The 12,681-nt window shown below is 47.3% G+C and overlaps 1 protein-coding gene across 1 annotated transcript in view; it reads right to left on the reverse strand.

The window, feature by feature from the left end:
- The window catches only part of GFOD1 (glucose-fructose oxidoreductase domain containing 1), a 73,910-nt gene extending 61,987 nt beyond the window's left edge, over positions 1 to 11,923 (reverse strand). The window contains exon 1 of the mRNA XM_030500312.1: positions 11,235 to 11,923. Coding sequence (XP_030356172.1) covers positions 11,235 to 11,487 — 253 coding nt within the window. The 5' untranslated portion in view covers positions 11,488 to 11,923. The remainder of the gene's footprint in view (positions 1 to 11,234) is intronic.
- Positions 11,924 to 12,681: the final 758 nt, after the last annotated feature.

Consider the following 12,681-nt stretch of genomic DNA (forward strand, 5'->3'; position numbering starts at 1 on the left):
AGTAGAATTCTTCAGCAACATAAATAATGAGTCCCACCTGTTAACCAAGGATACTAAATTCAGGACATCTTCTCTGGCATTTGGATAACGCTGTATCCACAAACTAGTCTCAGGGAGTGATGCTTAGCACTGTGCCCAAGAAACGAGCCTTTATCAGAACATCTCATCCTGTTTAACCACAAAAACATCTTTCACAACACTAAATCATCAAGTTCCTTCAAGGCAAGCAGCAAGTCACAAAAGAGTTCTGCAAGCTCTGTCATGCTCATTTAGTGATAGACTTTCATAGGCTATGGCTAATGCTTCTAAGCACCTCTGCTCCAAATATTTTCCACCTTATGTTTTATTCCTGCAGACATGCTGCCGTAACATGTTATAGAAGCACAACCGCACCAAGCTGTGGAATTGCACAGATGTAGCTGTACCTTCAAATTTTTTTGATTAATGGTACAAAAGCAGTTTGCAAGCAAATTCCTACTTACATGAATTATTGCACCTGAGAAATATTCCCTGTAAGGAACTGGGTATTTTGTCTTCAAGGAGACTACTGAAGTAAGCAAAGGTCTACAGAACCATGTCCCAGGACTCCCACCAATCATTTCCTAAATGACAGCGATGCCTTTGCTGAGAGGACACAGATTTGCAAGGCCAGGCTTCTCTCTCTGCAGCATGGTCAGTTCTTCTTTCAGGCCACATGTTCTTACTAATATCATCATAAATTGCAACTATTTCCTTTGATCCGGTAGAGCTTTACTTGCATTTACGATGGAGCAAGCAGGACCAGAATCCCAACTTTTACATGCATTTTTCAGGCATGTTTCTGGAATTTATTTTAACATGCATGAGCTTGGCTGCAACTGTTTTAAGATATTCTCCTAGCCATTCTCTCTCCCCTTTCCTATCCCCACACAACACAGTAACAGTTGCATTGTCTCGTATGGGCCGAGGAAGTAAAGGAAAGGGAGGAACTTCCAGGAATTTTAAATTTATATATTTTTCACCCTAATGTTGGGGATTCTTTTAATTTTTATACATCTGTAGAACTGTATGTAATGCATATGTATAGACACCAAGAATTCCAAGTGCTCAGTTTAGCCTTCAGTTTCACGCTTTCAAGCACTATCACTCCAGCACAGCAAAGATAACTACTGCTTTGTAGTTCTCTCTCCTTGTTTGACTCTGTTTGGATTTTGAAAGCTCTCTATATTAAGGCTTCTCATTAGCCATGTGAAGCCCAGTACCCTAGAGACAGTATTTAATTCAACCATGACCTCCCTTCTGGGCATTTCCTGGCAAAAAATGGCCAGATGGAAGGGCTGAAGACTGCCAAGCATTCACTGCAAGGAAGTGCCAAAACAAGGGTCTTTATTGCTGATAAAAGCCATGGAAACATCAGAATGCAAAACAAAGTTGGTACCTTTTTTTTTCACCTCCATCTGCTTCACTAAAGCTGTGATTGCTGCTGTGATGGAATTGAAGGCATCGGTTTTCACCCTGAGGTTAAACTCTAGCACAGTAGCAAATGACAGAAGTAATTTTACTCCCTTTGTTAAATCATTATGTTTATTCTTATATTACTACTAACCAAGTTCCTCACACCATGTTCTCATTTTCTGTGCTCTTCACCATGCTCATACTTTGAGGAGTTACACCTGATAAATAATAACTTTCATCATTAGCCCTGGCTGGGCTAAACTGAAAGATGCTATTATCTCTTTCCAAAGGAGAAGAGGGGGTAAACTCTTCTCCTCCTCCACAATTCCCTAAAATTCCTGTTACCCTGTGGGTCAGATCTGTGTATTAGTAAGATCTGGTGTTTATCCTATCCTGGATGCCAGTTCCACCATCTGGAAGTGCAGCTATAAGAGGCATCCACAGTTCAAGGATAATTACGCTTACACTTGCCAGGTGCATGAGTCTTGTTTGACTTTGGTGGTCAGAGCCAACTGTGCAGTGCAGCAAGACCTAGCCTCCTCACTTCTCCATCACCAGGTTTTTAGCACAGACAGCTCTGGAACAAGCACAGAAAAACTCTTTAGAGCTTTTAGGGGCCTTTGCTCAAAGGCCTCAAAACTTACAGTGACCCAAAAGCCAACCGTATGCTGGCCTGCATCAAAAGGAGCACAGACAGCAGGCTGAGTGAGGGGATTCTGCCCCTCTACTCTGCTCTCATGAGAGCTCACCTGCAGTACTGTGTCCAGCTCTGGGGTTCCCAACATAAGGACATGGACTTGTAGCAGCATATCCAGAGGAGGCCACAAAGACGATGAGAGGGCTGGCACACCTCTTCTGTGAAGACAGGCTGAGACGGTTGGGCTTGCTCAGCCTGGAGAAGGGAAGGCTCAAGGGACACCTTATAGCAGCCTTCTAGTACCTAAAGGGGGCGACAAGAAATCTGGAGGGGGGCTTTTCACAAGGGCCTGTAGTGACAGGACAAGGGGGAATGGCTTCGAGCTGAAAGAGGGGAGATTTAGACATCAGAAAGATATTCTTTCCTGTGAGGGTGCTGAGGCCCTGGCACAGGTTGCCTAGAGAAGCTGTGGCTGCCTCATCCCTGGCAGTGTTCAAGACCAGGCTGGACAGGGCTTGGAGCAACCTGGTCTAGTGGAAGGTGTCCCTGCCCATGGCAGGGGGTTGGAACTGAATGAGCTTTAAGGTCCCTTCCAATCCAAACCATTCTGTTTCCTTCCAGTGTCCACAACAAGAAGCCACCTGAATTAATACATCACTCACCTTTATGCAGAGTACAGCTATACCAATACATCTAGAGCTGGACTACACCGGTAACACGGACACATTTATACTAGCTGAACACTCTAAATATATATGCAACTGACAATTTATGCCTGCACAGGAGCAGGAATAACCTATACCAAATATAGATGCAATTATGCCAGTGGAACAGCGTTCATGCCAGGAGTCACACCAGCTGGACTTCTAATGGCCATGCAGCAATTATTGCATTAAAGAAATCATACCCCTTGCAGTCATAATTATACTGGTACAAAAAAAAAAAAAAAAAAAAAAAAAAAAAAAAAAAAAAATCTATGTGCAGACCAGACCTTAAATCAATTTAGAGAGCCTACACAAGGGATCGTTCTTGTTTAATTACATAGGCATCTAAATCAAACTGTTTAAATCAAGACTTAAATCCTGAAATCATTTTTTTTGTACGGAGCGTGGTTTTGTTATCTACATGCTGACCTTATAAATTAAGTTCCCGACTGACAGCTCACTCTTACGAGCTAAGAAGTTTATTATATGAATAATAAACAAAAAGCAGTAGGGTAAATGCTTCTGCTTCGGTGGTTGAGGAAACCAGAACAATTCATAGCAACTCCGGATAACGCCGTGGCAAACTGATACTAACAGTGAAGCATGTTGTTGCATTGCAGAGGCCTGTGAAAAACACCAATCTTGGCCATCCTAGGAATTTAACTCCATTTTTATCCTCCGTGCTTTGCCATTACTATTGCTAAATGGGCAAAATCTACTACATATACAAAGAAAAGGACGGGGAGTTATAATAGGCTTCAACACAATTTACCTAGCTTTCAAACAAAAGCAGACAGAACAACGTATTTAGCATCTTGCAGTTTTTACCCTGCCTCCATCAGGGGCTGTGCTCAATTATCCATATCAGGAGTCATACAGCAAATCTATTATGTAGTGTCAATCTTGGGCATGAGAGGGCTTTAAGGAAAAAGAAAACCAAGAGAGAGAAAGAGAAGCAGCAACAGTGGGAAGCTGGAAAATATGGTGATTTTATTTGCCAAACATATTTTCCTTCCTCCACATTTACCTACACATTCTTCCTTAATTCCTCTATTACTTAATATTCTTCCAAAATCTGCAACAACAGAAGCAAGATGCAAGTCCTTCCTTTACCTACACCACTGAGCACTCAGCAAGACAAGTCCCCAAAAACAAGCAACAAGAGACAAAATAACAGAGGGAAGGTCTATTAAGAGGCATCAGACAGCGCAATACTACAGCAAGTGTTATGGTGGCCACTGCCTATCAGAACGAAGGCATAAAGCTATGCAAGGAAAGAAGAATAATGAAAGATCTGTTTTCTGCTGTTTCCCATGTTACAGGGATGCAATAATTTACTCCAGAAGTTAAATAATTACAGTGTTTGCCCTGAGCACAGCTGTAACAGTGTAAGCACACATTTTACCAGGACCTTCTCGTGGTTGAGTCACCATCCCTCGAGGTATTTGAAACACATGTAGATGTGGCACGTAGGGATATGGTTTAGTGGTACATTTGGCAGTGTTAGGTTTATAGCTGGACTCGATCTTAAAGGTCTTTTCCAACCTTTTCCAATCATTTTCCAACCAAATGATTCTGTGATTCGAAGAAATCTATGCTACATATTTTGTTTGCGTAACAGCATCTACAGCACACTTGTGCCATTTTAAAAAGTTGCACAAGATGCCCTGTAGAGATACCCACTCGACCAACTGTGCCAGCAAGAGAAATACAAAAGGTGATCCTCACGAGCACAGTCACAAGGCTAGACATGCATGCCCACACCTTTAGCAGTAATGCCTGCTTTGTTCATGGGAGATGATTTTAGTATTTCCTGCCCTTTTCTAGTTGACACCACATTAGTCAAATCTTTGTCAGCCATGCCATAAGCCCCACCCAAGAGAGCTACTGACCTCTTTCAGGCATTTTCAACACCAAATCAAGACATTATGGCATTGCTAATGCTAGTGTGCCACTGTTAACACAGACAAGGATGCCCTGGGAGGGCCTGTGCTGGAAATAGCCCTAGTGTGGGCTAGTCTTTGAAGAGTTTTTCCAGTAGCACAGACAGCAGGAAAAATAGCTGTATTTCTCACCATTGCTAACACCAATGGAAGACCAGAATAGTGCAAGAATAGTGTCCAAAGTGCAGTGAGGCAGATAAAGGCCATAAGGACTTGCCTAAAGATTAAAGGAAAAACAAAAAGGGAGGAAAAAGGAAAACAAAAGCACCTGACTCCTCTATTTAAAAGAAAGTCAAACTTCCATTCAAAGTATCACCACCCTGACTATGGGCTCTGCCTTACACAGCGTGCCAGATCAAGAGTTGGCAGTGGCAGACACCAGCGCCACTCTGGCTTCCTTCACTGCTCCTGTGCCAAAGGTCCAAGCCCCTTGCAGCCAAGCAGTTGGAAGGAGGGCATTCACGCTCCAGCATCACATTTTGCCATTTAAATCACAGGGAGAAGTAGGACAGCTGAGGGCTTGGGCACACGTTTGTTTCAGCCAACTCACCTACAGGGCACGGTAACCCCTGACAGAGGATAGTAACTTCCTAAACCTGCGAGATGCTGCTTTCTGCATCTCTACAGCCTCCTGCTGAGTGGGCACAACACTAGACCTGCAGCAGTTCTCAAGAGTTGCAGCCCATTCAGCTTCAGCTGCCCACGCTGGTCTGGAGACAGCAAAACAGCAACTCGTCTTTGCAACTTTCTGGGATCCCCAAGGCCCGGCATTCCATTTAGAAACAGTATGGAGGAAACCACAGCAACACAAACTGACCCAGCTGGATACAGGATTACAGTGGCGGTCTTCACAGAATCATACAATCAAGTAGGCTGGAAAAGACCTTTAAGATTATCAAGCCCAACTGTTACCCAGCGACTGCCAAGTCCACCACTAAACCATGTCACTAAGGGCCTCATCTACATGAACACTTTAAGGGATGGTGATTTCATCACTTCTCTGGGCAGCCTGTTCCAATGCCCAGCTACCCTTTCGGTGAAAAAATGTTTCTTATCATGCCTAACACTGTTTAATACAACCACTTCAATTGCAGCAAATGTGGGTATGTCATCATGGCATGAGCTTAGTGTCCCCAGTGTCTCAAGTCTGGTCCATACTGATCTCCCAAACTACCCTACCAGTGCAGCAACAGAACTGGTGGTTACTTTCAGACAGAATTGGACAATTGGGAAAATTGAAAACATGCCTTTGATTTGAAGGCCAAAACGGAAATGGGAGGGGGAAGGGAGATGTCTTTTTTAATCATTATTTTTTCATTTGTTTGTTTTTTAAACAGTACCTGAACAGTGCTTTTTACCTTAACCGTCTCGGAGGCCAAATCCCACAGAATCTCTGTAGGAGTTTTACAGGAAAAACACTGGAATTAAAGGTCTGCAGTACTGAGAGAAAAAGATCAATGGAAGAGCTGGGTGCCATTTTCTGTGGTATACCAGCATCACTCAAATCAAAACACGACCTGCAGCCGATTGCCAGCAGGCTCTTTAGACTGACTTTCATGTATGTGCAAAAAAAAAGGCATCATAGCCTTTGCTAGCCCTGCTGATTAAAGACAGACAGCACTTCATCTGACTTTTTCTTTTGCAATAAGATGACCATAATTCACTTTTAATATGCTGCAAAGTCATCTGCCAAGTACAAGAGCGTGTTCTGCTGAAAGTCACTGCTATTAGGTCAAATTTAAACTCAATATTGCAGGACAGATATTACATTGCTATTAATAATAAATAATCATGATAATGTTTTCCCTTAATAGAGCATCTCATCCCAAAGGATCCTAACCACTTTACAAAGTCTGGACCGAGTTCTATCCACTGCTACAACCCTGTACCCTCTGCCTGATTTGCATGGGTGCAGAGGAGTGTAGAAATTAATTAGACATTGCATCAGATCTGTGAATTACTTCACTGCAGCTGATGTTCCTCCCACTTCAGGGTTAAATCAAGCAGTAACATTGCCAGTGCTTTAAGGAGGAGTTCTCACAAACATACTCCAGAGAGTGGGCCTGTACTGCACACCTGTGTGATGCCAGTGCTTTCCTGGGAATGTAAGGATCTGAGCAGTGCTATTTATGTTTCTCCTCTGAATAAAGATGTTCCCTCATGACCAGATCACAATCAAGTATAGAAGAAGCACCGATCGGCAGATAAATTTAAGTGCTCCTTAAGAGAAACAGCTTCTAGAGAACTGAGAAAGTCATGTCCTGTAGAGTGCCCAGTCAGAACGAGCTCCTACCATGCACTACTACCATATAAACATTTTCAAAAGTAGTACTACATAGACAGGGCTGTGAACACATGCTGTGAATATTCAGCACACAGCTCAGTGTTCCTGTCCTCAACTTAAGATGAAAGAATAAGTAAAACCACTGTAAATAGAATTAAGGGTAACATCTCCAGAGACATGCTTTAAAAACATCTGGTATTTGATTCTTCTCAAAAGCAAGACATTTGCTCCCCAGAAACACCCATGTGAACCTCAGGAATAACTTCTCTTCAGCTGCCTTAAGTGTCAACAGGACCAGGCATGTAGAAATCTCCGCACCTTCCTCTTCAAATCCAAAATGAAATGTCATTGAGGACTTCTCAGCACCACCTGTAGAAAATCACTTCACCTGACATGGCAGCTATTTAGTCACACAGGACAACCATTTCAGTCAGGATCTGAAGAATGCCATATTTAATTGAACAAGGGGGAGGGATTACACTGTGAAAAGTCACATGTTGACAGTTTTGAACTAGGTGGAGGGTCATATCATATTGTCTGCACCAGCAACTCTTCTGATGCCGAAGATGAGTAGGCACTCCGGTGACATTTTGTCCCTGCATGCAAACACATCTCCCATGCCTGATCAGGCTTGGGATATGACTGTACTGCTGGTGCATATGGGCAGGGGAAAAGCAGACTACTTCTAACAAACACACCAAATTTTTCGGCTCTCTGAGAAGGAAAAGCATCCTTATCCAACACTATTTTCTGTGCTTATCTAAACATCCAGCCATTGATCTTTCTTGACCACCAAGCAGCAAGTCAGTTGGGATATTAGTTTTGCTACAGGGAACGAGTACAAACAGCAATAAACAAAAGAGCTCCTAAGCAAGGAGGATAGACAGAGGCAGGAAAGAGAAAGAGTCAATCATCAGCTCCATTTTGTAGAAGCAAACGAGGAATTTTCACACAAAAGCGACAGGGGCCATCAGTGTATTTCATGTTTTATAACGCCATGGGTTTTATTCATACTTTCTACCACCCAAACAAGCCTGGTTTCAGAATCTCTCCTGGACTTAGTCTGTTCCAGAGACTTGCCCAGTATAGGTCTAGCTCCTAAATAAACTGCCACACAGAGTCAGACCCAGCTCAGGATCCTCTTTCTAACAGAGCCGAGCAGCTGGGACATAAAGAAAAAGTTAACAGGGCAAGTTTAAAGCTGCATTTCTCCCATTTTCTCCCCTCAACAGCTTCCAGGAAACCACAGGTTGGGGACTTCCTCAGCTAGGGCGTGTATTCACACATTTGTGCTTTAATAGCAGTTGATGGGCCACTGTGCCAAAAACACATTTCAAGCAGCAATACATCTACATGTCAGATGTATGAGTGAAAACAAAGCAATGGAGCTTTTCCCATCGCATGGTCTGAGTTAAACACAGCTGCAGGGACACCTGTTCCACCCCACCTTCACCTCCAGAGTCCACACCAGAAATAGGCCAGAGCGGATATGAACATGCTGCAAATTCATAGTGTAAATGCAGCTCTAGATGGGTGACAAAAACACCACCAACTGCTTCCCCGCTTTTAAGTTTTAGTAATGAAACTTCCCCAAATGAAAACACAGCTTTGGGCAACAAGCCAACTTAAAATAAAATACAGATACAAAAGAAAAGTTGGTCCCTATCTCTTCCCAGGCCAGATATGCCTCCTCTCATACGAAAGCCAAACCCGGGAGTATTAACAAATAACTCATGTCTGCCTTAACCTTTTCTGCTGCAATGCAAGGCATCATGTTTAGACCTCCTGAAGCCTCCATCTATGAATAAAACCTCTGGTATCCCTGTCTATGTCCTAATGACAGCTGCTGCATAAAATTCTGTGTGTGAAATCTCAAGAGGAAAAGAACAATCAACTGAAAAAAGGAAAAAAGGTAAGACCTACACACTTTCCTTATCGTATTAAGAAATGTTCTTCCAGCTTCTGCTTTCCTTAATCTATACAGCATTGCTCCTGCCTACTAGAGGCTTTTGAAGCCCCTCCCTGATGAATGCAATTGCAATCCTCTCCTCAAAACAGAAAAATCAGTGATTAAAGCAAAACAATCACTCCAGGGCACAGCAGTTTCCAAACCATGAAGCACAAGCAGGACCAGGAGAAGGAGCTGCCAGCAGGGAGGAACTGCTGCTCTAGCCCCCTGTTTGCGCCTGTATGAACATGCAAGAACTTTCATTATTATAGATCCAACGCCTGAATTAAAAAGAAAAAAAGGTAAAAAATTAACTCTGAAATAACCAGGGGAAGAGTTATTCATAATCCAAGAGATTTCTGTAAATAACAATCCTCTAAGTAATATACTAGGGAAAAAAAAATAAAATAAAATCACATGTTCACATTGTCACCTTCAGGATGTTTATCTCCACTTAATGACCATTTATGCATTTTCACAGACGTTTTACTACCCCTGCAACATACAAATAATGACCGTTGGAGAACAGGAGGAAACCAAATCAACTAGAGATGAAAGGGAACTGAGAATGGTACAGTACTAATGAACAAGGAGAAAACACCTTTCTTTTTTCCTCCAGTCAGTTGCTAGCAGATTGCATCAGCAAGAAGTTATCAGTAACATCTCGGCTACATCAATTGTCAGCACCATTCATAAATTCAGCACATGTTCGAGAACAGAATTTTTTTCTTAAGGCCTCCAGAAAGATCACGCCAATTGTGTTTCTTTATTATTTCAGAAATTGCATTCTTGTACCAGATGCCCTGTGTCTGCCTGAAACCTCATGGGATTCTACTTCTAAAAAGCCCAGGCAAGCCAGGGCACTTCCCTGAGCAACACCTGCAGGAAAGAGCGTCACAGGAAAACTGACACAATTGTCACCAAATAAATGTGGGTCAAACATGAAACCTTATTACCTTGATACTGTCCTTCATGTATGTTTTGTGGGATATGTATTCCTACATTGCAAACCCATTTGCACATCATTCTGGCAAGCAAGTCAGGCTTCTGGTGCACATGTTGTATCTTGAGGAAAAAAGTCAAACGTGTATCATAGGAGACAAGCAAATCCTCTGACTCAAAGACAAGCATTTCCAAGTACAGAAAGCAACGCTGAGCAAGGCTTCCAGACAAATGCCTACCCTGTACTTAAGGTTTTGTATGTACTGCCTGAATTCCCTTAATAGCTTAATTTTAAAGGTTGAAAACACTAGCTGGCTGTGATACTAGCAGCATTTGAATGGTAACAGAGTCTAATGAGTACGCCAGTAGCAATGTAACACTACAACGTGCCACACACATTTATGAGGCTGAAAGCGATAGCCATCAGCCTACATAGCTGCAGCCCCAGAGCCAAACCAGCCATCCTGACCTGTCAACCTCAACGTGCTCTGCAACAACGATAACTCACAGCATTTTACCCTTTCCCACCTATATTCATAGGGACAAATTAAGACTTCCTTACTCCACAGGATGCTCCCACTAAAACCCTTCAGGAAACAGGTGTCCAAGGACCAGAGATCACAAAGCTGGAAGAGCAAAGCCCAGACTTAGGCTCACACAAGAGACAGCCAGATGCGGCCCATTTCTGCACGCCTGAAACCAGAAACGCTTACAACAGTGCATACCTACTTTTTCAGTCCCTCCTTCCCTTTGTACGTGAACTTAATTAAGCCTCGGCTCTAACAACGTTTCCTGTCTCCCTCCCCGGTCTGCCGCCAGGGACTGGGGCCCGAGCCGGCACCCCTAAGCCCCCCGAGCAGCCTGGGGTCTCCAAGGCGGGAGCGATGCTCAGCGCCTCGCTCCCCTGCCAGGCGCGTATAGGCACCACCGGCCAGACGCGGGCAGGGTGGTTATTTACTGCGGCTTTCTCCTTCTTACCACGACACTGGGGGCACCTGCTTCCCCCCACGCCCTGTGGGCTGGGTGTCGGGCCCGGCCCTGCCCGGGCTCGCCCGAGCATCCCGGAGGGGTGGGTGCCTGCTGCCGGGGACCACGCCGGTGGGGACCAGAGATGCAGGATGTCACAGCGGGCCGCCGCAACGCCATCCCCCGCCGGTGCTTGGCCTGCGACAGCGGGCACCGCCGGGCACCTGCGGTTCGGCAGACCCCTCTCTAAATAAACGGGGAAGGGGGGGAGAGGAGGGAAGGAAAGCAAAGGAAAAACTCCGCGCTCAGGTGGGGTGTCTCTGCACCCGAAGCCCGGCCCCGGAGCGGGATGGTCCCCCCGGTCCCTCGTACTCACCCAGGGTCTTAACGGCGACCTGCCGGGTGAGCGGCGGCGGCAAGTTGACGCAGACCAGGTCGACGTCCTGGTGCAGCAGCACCTCATCGATGCGGCTGGTGTAGAAGGGGACGCTCATCTCCTTGGCCAGCTCCTCCGCCTCCTCGGGCGTGCGGCCCCACAGCGCCTTCACGGCGAAGCCCTCCGCCTTCAGCAGCGGCACGATCACCCGCGCCGTCAGGCCGGTGCCGAACACCCCCACCCCGGGCAGCATGGCGGCGGCGGCGGCGAGGGGCGAGGCGAGGCGGCACGGCACGGCGAGGCGCTCCCTCCTTCCCTCAGCGCCGCCCGGGGCGGGCGGGAGAGGGAGGCAGCCCCCGCTGGCTGCTGCTGCTGCCGCCGGGGCCGGGGCCAGCCGCCCCCCGCCTCAACAGCGCCGTGGCCACCGGCTGCCCCGCCATGCCCACACCATCACACACGCCTCCGCTAAGGCGCCGGCGCTGCCCTCCTTGCTGCCCTCCTTCCTTCCCTCCCTCCCTCCCTCCCTCCCTCAGGACGCGGGGCGGGCAGCGGTGACCGCCCTCCCCAGCGGCGGCGGCCAACAAGCGCGGGGCTCAGCACCGCTCCTCTGCCATATTCGCCGCCGGCGCCCGCTCGCCGCGGGAGGGGCGGGACCTCGCTGTCACCTCCCGGGGGTTCCTGCACCGCCCACCCCGCCCCTGGCGCACCATTGGCCGCCGCCCGCCCGGCCCCGCCCCGGCCCGGCGCTGCGGGGCGCCCCCTGGGAGGCGTCGCCCGCCCCGCCGCCGGCAGCGCGACGGAGCCAGTGGTTGGTGGGCGGGCGGCTCCCGCGGTGGCCCAAGTGAGGGGCTGCGGTGATGGGGCGTCGGGAGGGTCACGCCCGCTAAAGGCACGGGAGAGCTGGGGGAGCCGTAGCGGCAAACTGGCGTGAGGTGGTGGAGCCCATGGGCCTTCCGTCCGCCTCCTGCTGCGACAGTTCTCCAGAACTGTGGTGTCCCGAAGCAGGATGGAGCTGCCCTGGGTGGACCTCAGCATCTGCCTTGGGCAGTGTGAGATATAAACGTCCCCACCTGCATGTCCCACCACACCCGCCCAGCCGGGATGCCAGGCCAAGGTCCCCACCACCCATCCAGCCCTGTAATGGAGAGTTGGTCACTTTGTCCCCCTCACAAACATCATGTCTCTTTGGCTTTACCGGGACATTGGCTTGTGCCGGAAGGACTGAACAATGAAATCCAGGACTAGAGAAGAGCGAACCCTCCAGCGCCCAGTGCCACCTCCTGTTTATCCCACCTCTGCCCCTGGCTGGGCTGAGCCATGGGCCTCCAGAGCTACCTGGTAGCTACCCAGGGGCTACCAGGTGAGCCCAGGAGCAGCCGAGGACCCCAGCGCCATTCAGCCCTGCACAGATCGGTGCAGAGCTTGCTCGCACAGAGGTGAATCTCTG

This window comes from Strigops habroptila, chromosome 1 (genome assembly GCF_004027225.2).
Source record: "Strigops habroptila isolate Jane chromosome 1, bStrHab1.2.pri, whole genome shotgun sequence".
In the NCBI taxonomy this organism is placed as follows: domain Eukaryota; kingdom Metazoa; phylum Chordata; class Aves; order Psittaciformes; family Psittacidae; genus Strigops; species Strigops habroptila.